The following is a 20449-nucleotide window of genomic DNA, read 5'->3' as shown; positions in this document are numbered from 1 at the left end:
CTTTTTAGTCCTTGGAGCTTCCATTTCCAACAGTGCTCGTATTTTATCCGGATTTGCTTCTATACCTCTATGAGTCACCATAAAGCCCAGGAATTTCCCTGCAGAAACGCCGAATACACACTTCGAGGGGTTCAACTTCATGTGGTACTGGCGAAGGAGCTCGAACGTTTCCCTCAAATCTTTACAATGTTGCCCCGCTTCCATACTTTTCACCAACATATCGTCCACGTACGCTTCCATTGTTTTTCCGAGCTGGTCTTTAAGAATCTTGTTCACCAACCTCTGATATGTGGCCCCCGCATTTTTTATTGGGCTTCCTTACCAGGTGCGCCATTTTCCATTGGGCTTCCTTACCAGGACCACATTGCTCAGCCACTCCGGGTAGTCTACTTCTCGAATGAAGTTGGCCTGCAACAGTTTCGTCACCTCTTCATCGATTATTTTGATTCGTTCCATCGCGAAGCTCTTTTTTTTTTCTGTTTCATAGGTCGGTGGCTGGGGTTGTTCTGCAACCTGTGCTCGATCACAGCAGGGTCGATGTCAGGCATGTCAGCGACCAACCATGCGAAAAAATCAGCGAATTTGTCCAAGAGTTCAATCAGCTCTGCTTTCAAGGTGTCGGGCAAGTGATTCCCGATCTGTATACTTCTCTCCTAGTGGCCTTGCAGTGGTATGTGCTTGACATCCTCGTGTAATGTACTGATCTGGGGATACTCTCCTCTGACTTCTAGATCTTCCACCGTTAGAGCTTCTTTAGCCTCCATCTTCCCTTTCAAGGCCATTACATAGCAACTCCGAGCAGCAGCCTGATCTCCCTTGGCAGATCCTATCCCTTGTGGTGTAGGGAACTTAATTTTGAGGTGGTATGTTGACGTTACTTCCCAAACTGCGTTAAGGAATGGGCGACCCAAGATGACATTATATACCGAAGGTCAGTCAACCACCAGGAATTCTACCAACGTCGTTACCTGCTGCGGGGTCGTCCCTATTGTTACCGGTAACGTGATTGTTCTCAAGGAGTGAACGGTGTTTCCTCCAAATCCTACCAAGGGGGTCAAGACGGGCTTCAGTCGTTCCTTGCCGATCTTCATCCCGACCAAGACCGACCAGAACATGATGTTGGCCGAGCTCCTGTTGTCTATCAGTATGCGTCTGACCATGTAATTGGCCACGAGTAGGGAGAGCACTAGTGCGTCATCATGCGGTTGCTGCACTCCTTCTTCGTCTCCGCTGTCAAAGGTTATGACGTCATCTCTCTTGTTTCGTTTGCTACTGGTTTCCCCCTTCTCCATCATCAGCACCTGTTTAGCATATCTTTTGCTTGCACTCCCGCTATCTCCTCCACTGGCGGATCCTCTGAAGATCACCGCAATTTCCCCAATGACCTTCTCGTCCTTCTCTTTTACGCCATGCCTTCTTTGCTCGAGTGGTTCCCTTTCTGGATTCTCTTTCTTGATAAACTTTGATAGATGTCCCCTTCTTATTAGGACCTCGATTTCTTTCTTCAACTGAATGCATTCTTTTGTATCGTGGCCGTGATCAATATGGAATGCGCAGAACTTGGACATGTTCTGCTTATGTAGAGGCGTTCGCATAGGTTCAGGCCACGAGACATAGTCCTTCTTTTTGATCTGCATCAATAACTCTGAGCGCGGTACATTTAGGGGTGTGTAGGTGGAGAACTTGTCGTGTTGTCCTCTCATCTTTTGACCTATTTGCAGCGCACTAGTTTCATGCCTTTTTACAGATTTATAGGTGTCTCCAGATTCTCTGTTATTGTTTCCCCTTTTCCGCTCTATGCGATTTCCTCTCGTATCCATCATCTTCTCCAAGTTTATGTACTTCTCTGCTGGGATCATTAATTCCCCCATGTCCACTGGCGGTTTTTTACCTAGGGAGTATAAGAAGCTTCCGAGTTGGAGAGCCGTTGTCAAGGTAGCCAAAGCTACCCCCATATCTAAGTTGCGGATTTCTAGGGTTGCTGTGTTGAACCGGTGCATGAAGTTCTTTAGAGTTTCCCGCTCCACTTGCACCATACTCATTAGATGGCCTGTTGTTTTAGCAACTCTCCGGCTACTAAGGAAGTGGCCGGTGAACATTTGCTCCATCTCTTGGAAGGAACTGACAGATCCTGGTCGAAGAGTTCGATACCAGTCTCTGGCAGTACCCTTTGGGGTGGTAGCAAAAGCTCTACACATAATGGCGTCAGGAGCCCCTTGCAACTGCATCAACATTTTGAAATTGTCCAGGTGATCAATGGGGTCAGACAAACCTTCGTATCTTTCAAAGGCGGGCATCTTGAATCTACTGGGCAATAGATCTTCCATGATGTCTTTGTTGAATGGAGGCTCTGAGGACCTTAGGGATGCTTCCCCATAGTAGGGCCTGGTTCTGCCCTTCTTCATCATCTTCTCTATGTAATCTATCTTCTTTATTCTTTCCTCAAGCTCAGTGGATCTTTGTTGGTTGACGTCCACGCTATTTGCATCTTCTACCTTCTTATTGAGGTGAGTTTTCTCTTCTTTCTCCACTGGTTCGTTAGCTTGCTTGTCTGCGCTGGGATTCTCTTGCGGTTGGGGAAGGATGTGCTCTTCTTGAATCTTCTATTGTAAGAGTTGGTTGAGCATGTCCCTCATTTCTTTCTAGAAAGCGAGGAACTCCTCCCTACTGACACCCGATGATTCTGCGGAGGTGGATTGGATGGATTGGGATGATACTTTTGTATCAGGGAAGGAGGTAGAATTGCGTGAGGTCGGCATTGCTGGAATGTTGAAAGTCGAGAGTAAGATAATATCGCCTCCTAAAAGTGACTTCCCACAGACGGCGCCAATTGTTGCGGGGTAAAAAAAAGTAGTTGGGATGCTCCTTCGACTCTCGTTGACCTAAAAGAGGAAGAGAAGAAAGGCTTGGAGGACCCGGGGTGTACTCCGGGTGATCTCTCCGATGCCTAAGTAAGAGAAAGGCTTTTAGGGAGGCTAAATGCAACAATAGAGTAGTGTTTTGTCACTTACCTTTGCCTGTACTCCAAATCCCTTCTTATAGGGGCTTGAATTAACCGCCGGTTGGCTCGGATTTATTGCACGAGGGCGTGAATCGCTCTCCAGCCATAAGTGCGTGCGCTTATTACTCGGTTATTACGAGCGTTGGTGTGAATCTCTCCTCCTCTTTATTAGGTCAGAGCTAATCACTCGTCAGAATGTCAGACTCGGAGAAAGTGCGAGACAGGCGTTGACCTGCCCTTATTAGTGTGATTTATTATGGGCATATTAGTAGTAATTATGGGGGGTAAGTGTAGGTGCATGTGTGATATCTGGTTCCAGGTTCTCAAGTGAACTTGAACCTTGACTCAGCAATGATGAGACCCAGGGTGCTAAACCTGAGCTTGAATTTAGAATTGTCAAACCCGAACCTGGGGCTATGACCCAAACCCGAACTCAGGTTTTAATTCCCTGAATCATTCTATAGTTTAGACTCGAGCCCTAGACCTATGTCCGAATTAGTTTTCGAACCACCCAAACCAGTAAATAACCAGGCCAGTCCAATCTAAAACCCCAACCAGGAGCCCCATTTGGAATAAAACCCATAGCCCATTTTTAAAACCTAAATCGGGCCTTATTTTAAGACTTAAATAGGCCAGCTCATTTTCAAAAATGATTCAAGCTTTATTTTAAAACTTAACTAGGTCGGCTCGTCTTCAATTTTTTTTTAACCAGGCTTGTTTTAAAAACAACCCAGGCCTTGTTTTACAAAAAATGTAACCGGGCCTGCCCATTTTTAATTTAACCTGGCCATCACATTTTTAAAACTTGATCCAAATCCCATTTTTGAAAACAACAAGGCCCAACCTCTCTTTAATCCAGCCCATTCCTTTTTTAAACCAACCCATTTTTTTAAAAGAATAGAGTTGGAGCTCACACTAATCTAAACCCACACATGCCTAAGCCTAGCCCGTGTCCTGAGTCTGAATCAGGCTTAACCGAGTTCACACGACCCTGCTGGGTTGACTCATGTGATTCAACCGTTGCTCACTCACTCAAGGTGAGACGAGTTTAGCTCGTATTCTTCCCTCTGCCTAAAACACTAACCAAAGACCCCCAACCCCTCACTTACAGCATCAAAACACCCAATACCCGATCATCACAAGCCAACATTCACACCATCAAAGTTTCACACACTCCCATAAGATCGCACAACAATCAATCAACGATCAAAAAGGAAAGGGAGAAAATTGGAAAGAAAACAAAACAAAACAAAAAATAAATAAATAAATAAATAAATAAACTTATCTGAGTGCATGGTTAGATCCTAAAAAGATTGCCCCAAGCACCATGCTGATTTGCCTCTAAGACTTCCCCGGGGTGCTCGCCGCTGGTGTTGGTTCCACCAAAGGCCTCCTTGTTGCTTAGATCCGACTAAAAGAGCTTGAGAGAAAAGGGGACTACCCAAACTTGGAGCCCCAGTTCGTTTGAACGTAGATGAGAAAGCATTTAGGGTTCTGATTCAGAAGGAGAGGGAGATTTGAAAATGAGGGACCTAGGGCATCTGGATTGAATTCGCAGAGAAGAAGCGAGGGTTTTTGGTTCACAGAAGAGAGAGAGAGAGAGAGAGAGAGAGAGAGAGAGAGAGAGAGAGAGAGAGAGAGAATCTGCGAGGAGAATGAAAAATGAAACAGAAGAAAAAAAATGGGCTTAAGTATCTTGAGCCTCGAAGCCATGAGATTCGACCACGTGGCATGCCTCCGCCCTTCCGATTGAAAAACCACATGGTCACATCTTGACCGTTCGATCTAGGTTGGCCTGGATGGCCACGATTTCATGGATATTAGCATCTCTGACGCATTTAACCGTCGTCATTTGATCTGGATCAGCTTGGATGACCACGATTTGCCCTCGTTAGCAGCTCTGACATGCTCAATAACCACTGTCCAATCTCCATAGCTTGTCAACAGCCCAGATCACCCTTGTCAGGAGCATTAAATGCTAACAGCTCCCCCCTTCATTATGAATCTTTGCTCGCCAGGCGACACATGGTGGGCTTGTCCCCTATGCGCTCATCACCCCTCACGTGACCGCTCATCTGCCATTGGATCTCGTTTCTCGGGAACGCTCCAGATGACGCCACGTCATTGACTTGGGTGCATGATAGTCTACCGTTCGATCTGAATGACTCCACATGGTCTAGATTCGGCCACGTCAACGATCCTAAAGCTTCTCATCAGCATCGTCGGATTTCTGATCTCCATCAACAGCTGCGATCAAGCCGTGCCAGACACCCCTTCGAATCCCGCACCCCTCCTGCACGCATGGTGACACGTGGCCACCTTGTCTAGTGCCATTAAAGCTTGTGACGGCCACATCTTGACCGTTGGATCTCCCTCCTCCATGAATGCCCAGGATTGAACCATGTGGCCAGATCCTCACCCGTATGATTCCTCCATTCGCAGGCTGACATGTGGCACTGGCCTTGACCAGCCTTAAACTAGTCTTCCTCCAAACCGATTAACGTTTGACCGGTTTTACCCCACCGAACCGGTTTTTACTGATTTTTTTTTTTATTTTTAAATATTCAACTAACTTATTTTAAATTCATAAACTTTTTTTTTATAAAAATCACGAAAAATACAAAAAATTCAGGAAAAAAAAAATTCTAAAAATGTTCTTAACTTGATTTTCATTGTTTTTGCTTAATGACCTTTTTGTTATTTCAAAGTTTTGGGGAAAAATATAAGAAAAATTGTTGTAAAAATTTAGAAAAATCTCAAAAAAATACAAAAAAAATATTTTTGAGTTGAGAAACTCATTTTTCATTTCCAAATAAATTTCAAACCTCCAAGGATATTGTTTTTCACTTAAAAAATTCTATAAAGATTTCAAAACCCCGGTAGTGTATTTTCGTAAACTATTTTCTCGATTTTCCATCCTAATGATTTAAAGGCATGAGCTCTTCGAAGCATGATATGCCTCAATTCTAAGGGAATATCTATGTGGTATTTTATTTTGTACATTTTCTTCACACTTTTTAGGGAGTAAAATAAGAAGGCTTATTAGATTTATTTTTGAATATTTTTTTATTAATTAGGTACCGTTCATAAGAACGAGCATGTAGGGGGGTGCTAATACCTTCCCCTCGCATAACCGAACTCTCGAGCCTGACTCTGCTAACGCAAACCGATTCTACCCCTAACGGGGTAGCAATCAAGTGTTCTAACCGCACTTCAAAAGTTTAGTGGTGACTCCATTGCACTTTGTTTTCCATGAAAATCATATTTTCAAAATCCACACACCTCACTTCATTATCATTTTTGAGTCATCCCAAAGTTCACGTTCAGCAACGTTGCGAAAGAAGCAAAAGAATGATACTATGAAGCCCCGATTTTCCATGCCATTTTTTTTCCATTCAATAATAAATAAATCATTACACATTGGCCACGTCAATAACTCTGATACCATTCCCACAACCCGACCCGCATTGGGTACCAAATAAATAGACATTTTATTTATATTAACTGAACAACGGAAGACATAATATACATACCATCCAGAATACAATACTAGAGTATCAATATCCATATATATATACACATCTCTATCTCATACCCAAAAACAATTCAACCCTAGGGTAACCGCACCTCCCTACTCAAAAACTCACCCTGTATAATAGGGTCTCAACTCCTTACTACCACGGAACTCTATCACCTGGTCTGTCTCTGTTCCCTAAAAAGTTTAAATAATTTGGATGAGACACATCTCAGTAAGACGGAATAAATTATTTACAGCTTGTGGCAATATGAGTTCAGTTTTAACACATTTTACTTTTCAAATCATCAATTCATATGAGAAAATACATTGATATATATATATATATGTGTGTGTGTGTGTGTGTGTGTGTGTGTGTGTGTGTGCGCTCATAATCATATAGATATAAAACACAAGATTTTATAAGCTTTAAAACCATTTCTCAAGTTCATTCATATACAATCCATATTTACTAGCGAAGTCTCTGAGGATAGGGGAGATTGCACGCCCATACATGCAGCTCCCCTCTGCTCTAATATCGTTTGTAATCTTACCAAATTAACTCGAGTTCAGTTACAGCTGATACTCATCAGGGCACTTGCCTTACTCAGTAAGCCCTCAAGCAGAGAGTTTTACTTGGATTCAGTTATTTATGTTATAAAACACGCACTTTTTCATTCCTCATATTCATTTCACATTCTAACTCATTACATATCTATGTATGCATAAATCCACATTGATGTACTTTACATAATACAACAGATCATATAATTTCAGTTCTCAACACATTCACGATTTCCATATTGAGCATACCTCCCCGACGGCATCAATAGGAACTTCACAACACAATTTTCATACTAAGCATACGTCCCTAACGGCATCAGTAGGAACTTCACACACATAATCTCCATACTGAACATACCTCCCCAACGACATCAGTAGGAACTTCACACACACAATCTCTATATTGAGCATGCCTCCCTAGCAGCATCAGTAGGAGAGGAATACCACCTAGCCGCAATCATTATGCGGTATTGGCATCTCATCAATCACATTTTAATGATCTCATTGCAGTTTTCGCACTTTACAATGTTCACATTTCCTAGAATTTGCAATCAGTATTCTCAATTCAATCATCACATTTCAATTTCCATATTGCATTTTTCACATTGCAATATTCTCATTTTCTCATTCTCAACTCAGTATTTATTTTTCCATGTTCACATTTCAATATACTTATTTCAATATTCACATTTCAATGTTCATATTTCAATTCCCACCTTTCAATATTTATATTGCAGAATTTTCGCATTTCAATATTCCCATTTCCCTTTTTATAATTTCATATTCACCATTCAGTATTCACATTTCAATTTCTCATATCAATGCTCATTTCATTCACATACTAGCATATGTCATAATTCACGTGTTTCCATATTTCTCAAAATACTCACATCAGTAATTCACACATTCTCATTTTCATAGAAATTGTTTCTATACACATATAAATACTACATTTCAAAAACATATATTTCAATACACATTTCATAATCTCATAATTCTCAGGGTAAGTCATTTCATCTAGTTTTAAACATATTTCAGTAAAAATCATATGCCACACAAATTTCATCTGATACTCATATCATAATAAATTTCAAGTAGAATATCATAATATCATTTTCACATAACAACCCAATCAGTATTTCTCAAATCGACTATAATAATTTATTCCCCTTACCTAACTTACTGAGAGTCTCGTTAAAACCTAGATCCTACCCCCCCAGGGCCCGAAACTCAAATCCTGCAATTCGCGTTTTTCCCAGATTAATTAACTCATTTCCCAAAATAATACCCATATAACCTTCCTTAGGCTCCATATACTCCAAATTAACATTTAAACCAATATTTAACACCCTTACCTGGTTTTCTGAACTATGCCTACAGGGTCCCAAAATTACACTCGCAGCGCTTACCCGAGCCCTGAATTCAATAACTCAAATTCAACCTCAAAATGCTCAATATTCTAGCATTTCTAAATCTATATTAATTAAATATTAATTAGCCCCTTAATAACCTCTTTATCCTAATTTTGAGGTTATGCCTACAACGGCCCCACGAGAAATCCGCTCTGCTAGACTTGTAGAGAATTATCCTTAGATTCTCATGGTGGTGTCCGGTCGTCAATTAGGCTTAAGATTTATGAGAAATTGAGGTAAGAGTGAGAATTTAGCTTACCCCAGGAGATATGTCTGCTTCGCTCCTACGACAAATCCGTTCCGATAAAAATGTCGGTGGCGAAGAATGGAGTCCAATGGTATTTTCCGTTCTCCAATCGGCCGAGTACTCGCTAAAAAATTGAGGAGAGAGAGAGAGAGAGAGAGAGAAGGAGAGCGTGAGGAGAGAGACAGAGAGAGAGACAGAGAATTGAGCCCAGAGAGATCCTAAGAGAGGCGTAGAGAGAAATCTAGAGGGGGGGGATTCCAGAAGAAAATGGATTTCAATTGAAATCCTTATAGATTGCATTTAATGCAATCTCAAACATAACCATATATTAATAATATATATATATATATATATATATATATTCCAGTAAGTTTTTTTTTTCTTTTCCATACCAATACTATTCATTATATTTGTTTATTTAATTAGCTAATTAAATCTAATTAATTAATTTTATTATTATTATTATTATTATATTATTATTATTACACTAATCTCATATAAATATTTTTTTTTTGAGGTCATTACAGATATTGAGGGAAGTGGAGGAGTACCTAGGTAGAGAAGTAAGGGGGAAAAAAAACTAAAGTTAAGGGAAAATGTACCTGAAAATAAACTAAAAATAAAATAAAATGAAACAAAATGAAGTAAAGGAAAGAAAAACATTACAATATGTCTGGAGGACGCTCGGGAGGAATTTCATTTGGTGAGGGCAGGTTTATGAATTGAATTGATAAGTCTTCAAATTTGAGTCACCACAATGAATATGCTTTGTTAAAATCATCTTCAAATAAATCAATGCTCTCCAAAGTATCAGACAAAACATGCGTAGATTGAATTTCTTGTTTTAACAAGAAAGGATCTTTATTCAGGAAGTTCTCCAAGAAATTCACTTCTTTAAGAACTGGTCTTTGAGGCAAAGGTGTCAGAGCAGTTACCTAAGGTTCTTCAGAAATATCAACATTAGAATTTTTAACTGGTTCCTTGAAATTTGAATTCTCACCATTCTGGTTAGCCTATCTATCTGGTGTACCAATCACCTTACCACTACAAAGATTTTTTTCAACATTGCAATCCCTAACATTTACTCTAGTAGAGGATGATGGTTCCATGCCTGCAACTTGCACTTGAATATTTAGCTGGGCTTGAGATGGGGATTCACCTTTCTCTAATGCACTCAATGTTGTGTTCAGCTTAGTCAAATTGGTCCTAATCTCGTCGATGGCTTGAGAATTCTGCGTATTGGTTGTGGCCTGACTCTACATAAATTGCTGAAGTGTATTAGCCATCTGTGTCATGCTATCATCAAGAGACTTATTTGATGGAGCGGGTGCTACTAAAGAATAGATCTGAGAAATATGATATGGCTAATACTGATGCTAAGGAGCGGCCTGATGATATGTTAGCTGAGAAGGTGGTGCATAGGACTGGGGAGGTTGCTAAAAATGCGAAGAGAATTGACCAAGCTAATCATTTCTCAATGAAAAATTCAGATGACTCCTCTATCCCGGATTATAAGTGTTAAAGAAAGGCTGATTTGGTGCTCTGTTAATCCAATTTAATAATTGTATCTAATTAGACACACTCTCTTTCTCTAATTCCATAACCTCTATCCTCCTAGTCAAAGCAGCAATATAGGCTTGGACATCAATTTTCGCTTTGATTTCATATTCACCTCCACCACCAATTGCTCTGAGAGGCTGTGTTGCCAATGGTGTCTGATCAGTTCGTGTATTTCATTGTTGGGCACTTTTAGCTAGGTAATCAAAAAGTGAGAGTGTTTAATCTGGTTCCTTCCTAAAGAATTTCCCGTTACACATGGTTTGAACAAACTATTTGCATTTAGGAGTGAGAGCTATGTAAAAATAATTTACTAGCCTCAAAGACTCAAACCCATGATGTGAATAGATGTTTATCAGATCCTTAAACCTATTCCAATAAGTTTGGAAAGTCTCGTCACCTTTCTACATAAATTGACTGATTTGCTCTTGCAGAAATTGGGTTCTTTGAAAAGGAAAAAAATTATGTAAGAATTCACGTTCCATATCAGTCTAACTAGAGATAGAATTAGGCCTCAAAAAATTAAACCAAATCTTCACTTTATCCTTTAAAGATAAATGAAATAAACAAAATTTAATAAACTCATCGGTGTCAGCTCTAGTAATAAAGGTAGTGCAAGCCAACTCAAAGTTTGTCAAGTGCTGGTAAAGACTCTCAGAATCCATCCCGTGGAACTGAGGTATCACTGACAACATCCCATGCTTAATCGTAAACTTAGGTGCATCCTTAGGGAAAGCAATGCATGATGGTGTAGTGGTTCGTGTAGGCTGCAAAAAATCTGCTTTAAGAGTGCGTGGTGCAGGTGCAGGTGCAGCCATAGTCTCTTCAAAACTCTCTTCCATAAACTACTGGTTTGAAACTAAATCTGACATTCCTCGAAAACGGTGCCAAAAGCTTGACTCACTCTAAAATGAGCAGCGCAAAGGTTATCCCAAGTATAAGAGTTCTGTCGCGCAATAATTTGCCCAAAAGGCGAGATCATATTCGCAAAAAATGTAGATTAATTTCAAACTCACGTTAAAACAACAAGGAGAAAATAAAAATCATTTACTAAACACAAAAATTAAAACAACACGATACATAAATTAAGAACATAAAATGACAAAAATTAAATGATAGGGAATTGAAATGGAAATTGCAAGAAATAAAAAAAAAAAAACTTGAATCTGAATCCTAGGAATTGAAATACAAGACAAAATAAATCCAACAAAATATTTAAACAAAATAAACTCAACTCAACAATGACATAAATAAAAATAAACTCAAACTAATAATAAGTTCCAACAAGATATTAAAATAACATTAAAGTAAAGCATAAAAGAAACATTCATTAAATAAACAGTCAACCATGAAATTTCTAATCCAACATTAACTTAAATAAAATTAAATCCAACAAGAGCTTAAACAAAATAAACTAAACTCAAACAAATTCTAAATAAAAATGAACTCAAACAAAAATATTAAAGTAACACTAAAGTAAATAAATAAACAAAGAAAGAGGGGGGGGGGGGGAGAGAGAGAGAGAGAGAGGTGGAGATGGTCGAATTCCGCTGCTGTCCCTTCTTCTTTTCCTTTCAAACCTTGCACACGACTCCCCAAAAAACCCCTATTTTATTACCCTAAAGGTTGCCCTCCTTTTCCAAAAGAAGCCCTATTTTATTCCCCAAAGCTCCTAGCTGCATGCCTCCTTCTTACTCCAGTGCATGGGCCTTATTATGCGTAGCCCATGCATGAATTTAAGCCTTGCGTGCTAGCCACCTTCTAATTTCCTGTGCACAGACTCCTAGCCCAAGATCTTCACGACCGACATGCATGGTTGGTATAGTAGGTGTAGCAAATTCAAACCCAATTTCGACCTTGACATAGTGAGTATCTGTCAAAAAAAAAAAAAAATGAAAGTTGTAGAGCTTTTTTCTTGGCGTTTCATAGCGTCTTGAATCATCTCAATCGGAGTTTGGATGAGAGAATTATGCCCAGATTATGAAGCAAAGTCGAAACTGTCCATAATCGCCCAATTAACTTCGTTTTGCATGACCCGCTTCACTTCTTTAATTCCCAAAATACTTTGAAATAATTAAATACAAAAACTTATAAATTTAAGGCAAGTATAGGATAAAAAATTCAAATATTATAAATTGAGCTCAATATTGAAATATTGGACATAATTAAGCATTTAAGTGAATTTGTAATATTTAATTCATGATTTTAAACACCTAATACGCAACTTTGACACATAATCACTAAGTTGGTCTTGAACACACCATGGCATACATTAAACTCCCCACAGCACTAGCGTAGGGGACCTTTGACATGTCTCGGATTTCATCATCCGTCCTTGGGCATTTAGCGGTAGACAATTTAAAGTGATTCATTAGAGGTGTACATACTAGTTTAGCATCAGTCATGCTAAACCTTTCCAACACCTTCTCCACATAACTGCCCTGAGATAACCACAACCTTCCTGCAATTCTGTCCTGGCGAATCTCCATCCCAAGTATCTTCTTGGCAGTGCCAAGATCCTTCATGTCAAACTCTTTATGCAACAGAATCTTTAACTGATTTACGTCAGTTAAGTCCTTCGTAGCTATTAACATGTCATCAAAATACACCAATAAGAAAATGAGAGAACCATTATCAAGCTTCTTCACATACACGCAGAAATCATTCTCACACCTCCTGCAGCCTATCTCGATCATATAGGAATCAAATTGTTTGTACCATTGCCTTTGAGACTATTTTAGCCCATATAAAGACTTCTTCAATTTAAAAACTAAGTGCTTTTACCCGGGTTGGCTAAATCCCTCTGGTTGTACCATATAGATCTGCTCCTCCAAGTCACTATGGAGAAATACCGTCTTCACATCCATTTGTTCCAAATGTAGGTCATAATGAGCTACTAATCCCAACACTACCCTGATGGAAGTGTGTCAGACCACAAGTGAGAAGATCTCATCATAATCTACTCCCTTCTTTTGTGAGTACCCCTTTGCCACTAACCGTGCCTTGAATTTCTCTCCTTCCTTTTCTGAGATTGCTTCCTTCTTCCTATATACCCATTTACAACCTATCGCCCTCTTCTTATCTGGAAGCTCCATAAAATCCCAACTCTGATTCTTATGCAACGATTCCATTTTCTCAATCATAGCACCCATCCACCTACTTTTCTCCTAGTCGTGCACTGCCTCTTGAAAAGTAGTCAGATCCTTACAATTGGTAATGAAATCATAAGATACCAAATCATCAAATCCATACCTGGGCGGTCGTATGATAGCGCATCTGGATCTCCGTATAGGAACACTATCAACTTGTTGGTTTCCCAAGCTAGAACTCCCTACAATCGGGGGACCAAGATCATTGTCATTGCCCTGAGTTTCTAACTCCACCTGCATAACATGTTCATCTCTACTCTAGTTTCCTGGCTCTTGTTTCTCATTATCATCTATTTGAGTGCGCTTCACCATAACTTTCTCATCGAAAACTACATCTCTACTAGTCACCACCTTGTTTGCCATTAGATCCCATAGCTTGAACTCCTTCACACTTTTCTAACACCCCAAAAAGATGTAGTGTATAGACTTTGCATCAAGTTTTAATCTCTCCTTACTAGACATGTGAATATAAGCTAGATAACTGAATACCTTCAATCTGAAGTAGTCTACCGCATTTCCCATCCACACCTCCTCTGCCACTTTCCCCTGTAATGATGCCCTTGGCGATCAGTTTACCAAAAAACAAGCTATACTAACTACCTCTGCCCAGAAGTTCTTTGTTAGCCCTGCATTAAGCCTGAGACACCAAGCTCTCTTAGCTAGAGTTTGGTTCATCTTCTCAGCCACACCATTTTTCTGAGGTGTCTAGCGAACAGTGAAATGTCTCCTAATGCCCCAATTCGCATAAAACGCCATGAACCTAGAATCATACTCGATCCCATAAATTCTCCTCCTGATCTGGTTTTCCACTTTAGTTTTCCACAACTTAAACCTAGTAAACATATCTTACTTGTGCCACATGAACTGTACCCAAACCTTCTGTGAGTCATCGTCAACAAAACTCACAAAACAAACATGGCCTCTTTGTGATGCTACTCTCATTAGCCCCCAAACATAAGAATGTATGTAATCAATAATACCTTCCATTTTATGTATAGCTTATTTGAATTGCACCCTGCTTTGTTTCCCAAAAACACAAAACCTACAGAAGTTCAGCTTACATGTTTTTCATACCCTTCAAGACACAGTATTACTGAATCTTCTATTCCTTTACAATTAGCTTGCAGCTTTACTAGTTCTTTAGCCATCTGGTTTATTTTATTTTCAAGTTCATCAATAACTAGGTCCTTTTCTTTTTCAGCCGAATTACATGACTCTAGTTGGTTCATTAATATTTCATTTTGTCCTTTTAGTGTAATGTTTCTTTTGGACACTTTTATGAACCTCTTATGCAGTGAGAATAATTCAACTTGAATTTCATTATACAAAGGCATGCTCTCATATGAGTCATTACAAGATTCATCACTTGATTCTATAGGTGAGTTTGAATAAGAGTTTTCTCGTCTTCTCTCACCATGAAGCACAAGTTGACTATTTCTTGATCACTTGATTTGCTTTCTAAGCTACTTGAGCTGGAGTCATCCCAAGTCATTGCTTTCATTACTTTCTTTTTCTTAGCATCTTTCTTGAGCTATGGACAATCAGACTTTTTATGTCCTACCTTTTTACAATTATAGTAAGTTGGGGGTTCATTCTTTGTTTCTTTCTTGCTTGTTTCACCTTTGTCCGTTTTAGATCCTCTGAATTTTTTTAGCAAATCTTTTATTCTTTTTGAAGAATTTGCCTAAACGTCTAGTGAATAAGGCTAAATCATCATCATCCAAATCATTGTCCTCTTCCTCACTTGATTTTTCCTTTGAAACTTTAATAGCTATTGATTTCTTTTGTTCACTAATTTCAGTAGGTCTTTCGTTTATTATCATCTCATACGTGAGAAGTGATTTTATAAGTTTTGTTAGCTTTGGTGTATTCCCAAGAGAGGGTGAATTAGGTATTTAAAGTTTCTCTCCTAGGTTCAACTAATCTAACAACAGTATTACATAACCTAAGGTCTGTCTAGACACATACCAATACCCCAACAGAATGATACTAAACAAATATATAAAACAGATGTAGCAAACTCAGTATTTTCAAATCATTCACAGTATTTAAAGCATGCACAACATTCATATAACTATTCAAATATAAACATACATGTGCATAAATTAAATTGCAGAAATATAAAGAGTATAGGGAAAGAGAGAGCCGACACAGGATATGTTATCGGGTGGTTTGGCCAACTGTGCCTACGTCCCCGCCTTGGCTCACCAATACAAGGATTTTACTAATGCTCACTCACTGGGTGGATCAGCATCTGTTACAACTAGGTCAATTAACAGGGCTAACCTCAACCTACACCTTACCAAGATGGTGCACCTAACTTTCCTAACTGGATCTAAGCCAATATGGGACTATTCAACAAGACTAGTCTCCCTCTTTAGGCCCACGCCTGGAATACAACAAATCTTATATAAATTGCGTACAAGTAAAGTGTTTCTTACTCTAAGCAAATTTGCACCAATATGCTCAACCAAATAATGCACTCACATATGATATGAAAATAAGCTCAGTGTGAGTATGGTGATTTTCTCAAATTAATCTTTTAATAAAGATATTTATGATAAGTGCACGTCAAAGATTAACCCTAATAAATTTTTTTTCCAAAAACTATATTTCAATAAAAAGTGTAGGAGAACCTAGGGTTTTTCCCTTCAAATGATCTTTGCCAAAAATAATGATATATGATTTTGATCTAAAACAAAGCATGCAATAAATATGTTCAAGGATCTTGAACCCTTAAAAATCTTCCCAACAATGATATTCAAATATTCTAACTCAAGGGAAGCTAAGGTTATAGTTAAAAATAATTTTCGTAATGAAGCACAATTAGCTTTTGGAAATCTTTGCAATATATGTGCAGAGATCCACAAGCTAGCTATACATTTTCTCCAATGATATTTATCAATGAAATATATGGAGAAAAACTTTGAATTTACTCTCAAGATAATGATTTCAAAAAGAATGAGATATGAGATTATAAGCAATATGATTTCTAAGAGATATAATGTCTAAGATAAAGAATACTCTCTTGAAAATTATTTTTCGAATAAATAACAAAGAGATGATGAAAAATAAGCTTAGGAAGATGAAAATATGATATAAAAATTTGAGAGAATTTTCTAACTAATCATCTTACTAATTTTGAGTTATGAGGGGGTATATATTGATTCTTTAGAAAATCTGACAGTTAGGGACATATTAGGCATTTTTGCAAAAAGTTTAAGTGAGGTTAATAAATTTTAACAGTGTTTTTAACCTCGGTAATTCTAGCCAACCCGAGAGCACCGGTTGACTGAACTTAAGGTTCGGCTGACTGAGTGACACAGTTCGGTAGACCATGAAGAAAATGAAGTAAGAAGATGGTCGACCATTTTGAGGGTTTGAAAGGTGATTTTCAAAATCCGCACGGTTCGGTCGATCAAGTCATTTTGAACTATGATGTTTGGTCGACCAGGCGGTTGGAATCTCCCACGTGGGAGTTCGGTTGACCAGGGTGTTGCCCATATATTTTTGGTCGATCGAACGAGGGGTCAATATGTTGACCCTGGGAGGTTCGGTCGACCGAAGGTCCCTATACATAAAAGTTCGGTCGACCGTCCGAAGTCAAATTGTTGACCTCCGTATATTTTGGTCGACCGAGTGATTTACACTGTGAAAGTTTGGTCAATCGAAGCACTGTCTAATGCGCAGTTTCGATCCTATTCTTTATCAGAAGTCACCCCTGTTCATATAAGTATAAGTTTTAAGTTATGAGGAACTTTTCATGTGATATTTTTGGGGTCCTAAAGTCAATTTATGGTCTTTGAGAGTTAACCCCAAAAATTTGGCGTCGATCAACTGGGGCCTTAAGGTCATTTGGATCCCTATGGTCAGTTCTACAGTCTTGTTTAAGCTTTATTCATATCATGCATGCAGATGCAAATATTACAAACCAAATAGAAAAACTAAATGCAATACAAATGAAATTTAAATGTCTTCAATCTTCTTTACTCTTGTGACTTCCTTGGAATACGCTAGCTGATGTACATGTTCTTCGAGTTTCTTCTGGCTTCCATTTTTAGTCTCTTTATGTGTGTGTTTTGAAATGTTACATGTTCAAACACTGGATACACATAAGAAACTTGCGATTTGTCATTATCAAAACTAGGGATTGGACTCAAAAAGTCAACAAGTTCATCTAGGGAAGTATTCTTCAAGTTTCTGTCTTCAGTTATGGTAGTGGCTTTATGTTCCCAAATGGGAGGAAGTCTTCATAGGATTTTCCTAATCATCTCGTATGTAGTGTATTTCTTTCCTAGTGCATTAAGTGATTTAATTATATGGGTGAACCTAGTATACATACTAGTAATAGACTCCTCAAGGTTCATCCTAAAAGCCTCATACTCACTAGTGAGCATGTCAATCCTACTATCCCTAACCTCTACGGTTGCCTCATAGGTGACTTCTAACTTGTCCCAAATTTTCTTAGAAGATTTGCATCCCATAATCCTATTGAAATCATTAGCATATAGTGCACAATATAACGCATTCATTGCACTAGAGTTAATTTACAACTGTTTCATGTCAGTTTCAATTAGTTCAACTTCATCAGTGGGAACTACTTTGTTACCTACGGTCATGGAAGGCACATAATCGCCTTGGGTAATTACATTTTAGACTTTCCAGTCCATGGTTTGCAAAAATATCCTCATGCGTTGTTTCCAAAAGGTATATTTCACTCCACAGAAAACAAGAGGTCTAGACGAAGATTGACCTTCACCAAAAGGAGATACACCTATGTTTGCCATAGAGATCTTTGTGTAGCTACTAGTTAAGATTTACTACAACCTAGCGCTCTGATACCAATTGAAATTAAAAATGTATTCCCAAGAGAGGGGTGTATTGGGTAATTAAAAATTTCTTAGCGGAATTTCAGTTTATCTTAACCATTTTAATTTAAATCACCACAGCCAAACAATCACAATAAACTAATCAGCGACCATACTATACCAATCGACAATCCTAGATATGAATATGAAAGCTAAAATTACAAACCAAATCCAAACTTCAATTAATTCAGTTAAATAAATAACAAAATATGATTTTCAACAAATATTCAACAATTTCCTCAAGCCACAAATTCAGTAGTATATATTGAGCAACTTTGATAGTTATGCTTCAATCAAGCATTCAATCACAATAAATTTACGTCAGCTATTTCACACCTGAATTCAGATATTGATTCTTATATGATTTTTTAATCCAACAAAACAAACTAGCATACAATATGGTAACTTGATTCAATCATAACCAAAAACCAATATTCAACAAGTTCTCAATTAATTTCATATCATACACGCAGATTATAACTTGTAAGAATTAAAAGTAAGGGAAGAAGAGCAAACACAAGATTTTTTACAAGGTTCGGCCAACAACCTACATCTTTGCCTCAAGCAACACACTGTAAGGATTTCCTTTACTCACTTCATTAATTAGGTGAAGCACCCCTCTCTCCATTTAAGGTGGAGATCCCTCTCTAAAGAGAACAACCCTCTTGCTAGGCAACGATTCAACAACCTAAACTGTCAATAACAAAACCAGCAATACAAGTTTGTTTGTACAATGAAGATATTATTTAACATAGCAGAATTTTGTACACGTTAATGTTGGGCTTTTGTGGAGCCTAGTTGTGTTTTAATTTGGATGTTGACCTGACCCCTATTTAATTAGAGATTTCTATCTTAAGGCTTAGTCCATGGAGTGAAGGCTTGGGTTGTAAGTTGAACTTGTGGGGGTCCGGGGGCAACGCCCTCAGGAAAAATTTTGGAGCCCATTCGGAACGGAACCCTAGGCGCAACATATAAAAGGGATTGCTTTCGGGTGATTAGGGTTGGCGTGGTTGTATCCGCGTGAGAGCGAGAAGGAGAGCATTGTATCGCTGCACTCTGTGTTTTCTTCCTGATAATATTGAAATCCCTGCAACTCCATGGACGTAGGCAAAATTGTCGAACCGTGTAAATATTATCTTGTGCGTGTGATTGATTTTCTTTGACGTTATTTTTTTCTTTCTATTTTGTTTCTCACAGGTTTCAGGAATTTGTTCTTTATTACCAACAGTTAAAGCACAATACACTTCAATAAATCAATACCAAATTGAAGCTCACGTGCAATCTAAAGTATTTTGATCAAAGAATGAAAATAAAACAAGAACTAATCAAAATATATGCTTAGGGATTTCAATAGAGACTCTCAACAGCCTTTCAAAAAATATTTCAAGAGAATATCATAAATTTGAATTGTATGAGAATATTGGTTATCCTAATTTGTGTATAGAGTAGAAACATTAGTTACTGTTTTCCCCAAGTTTGCTTCAAGTTTGGAAACCCAAACATTCGAATTTAGAAACAAAATACATGTTGTTATAAGTTTAAAAATATTGACATCAGTCATCTGATCCATAGGGTCAGTCGCCTGAGCTTAATTAAAATAGCGCATAAGAACAGTCAATAGCAGGTCAGTCGCCTGACCCTGATGATTTAGTTGCCTGATCCCGTTTTGTTCTTCTCATTAACAAAGTCAATAGCATATTAGTCGCCTAATACAAAGTCATCAGTCGCCTGACCACTAACTACTTAGTGTTTTTCAAATTCTTAATTCCAAAACTTAAATTTGTAACTTGGAAAATATATTTTAGACCTTATGAAAATATTTTCCATGTTTTAAAATAGATGAATCCTAAGAGCTTCAACTTCAATATTGAGTATAGAAGTACTTACATGAAACTTAACAAGATAAAACTATCTAAGTTCCTAAGTCTTGATATTGTAAAGCTTTCAATATCTATATGAGCTTTGATCAATTCTTCACTATTCTTCATGTTCCTCATGACTTGTAGTTTTAAGTTTAAGCTTCAACATATTTCTTCAAGTAAAATTACTTGACTTCATAAAACACTTGAGTCCTGAAACTTAACTCAAAAACACATTAAGTAACCTTGATTTGTTATCATCAAAACGAGATTACGCC

The 20449-nt window shown here is 38.2% G+C and overlaps 1 protein-coding gene across 1 annotated transcript; it reads right to left on the bottom strand.

Moving 5' to 3' along the window:
• Positions 1 to 936: 936 nt before the first annotated feature.
• Positions 937 to 2408, bottom strand: LOC131147891 (uncharacterized). Its single transcript, XM_058097534.1, has 2 exons — positions 1746 to 2408; positions 937 to 1152 (listed from the first exon to the last, which is right to left on the bottom strand). Exons 1-2 carry the CDS (start codon positions 2406 to 2408, stop codon positions 937 to 939), a joined length of 879 nt encoding a protein of 292 aa, XP_057953517.1.
• Positions 2409 to 20449: the final 18041 nt, after the last annotated feature.

This window comes from Malania oleifera, chromosome 1 (assembly GCF_029873635.1).
Source record: "Malania oleifera isolate guangnan ecotype guangnan chromosome 1, ASM2987363v1, whole genome shotgun sequence".
Lineage (NCBI taxonomy): Eukaryota > Viridiplantae > Streptophyta > Magnoliopsida > Santalales > Ximeniaceae > Malania > Malania oleifera.
The sequence above is the reverse complement of the archived record's forward strand: the minus strand, read 5'-3'. Positions and strand labels throughout refer to the sequence as shown.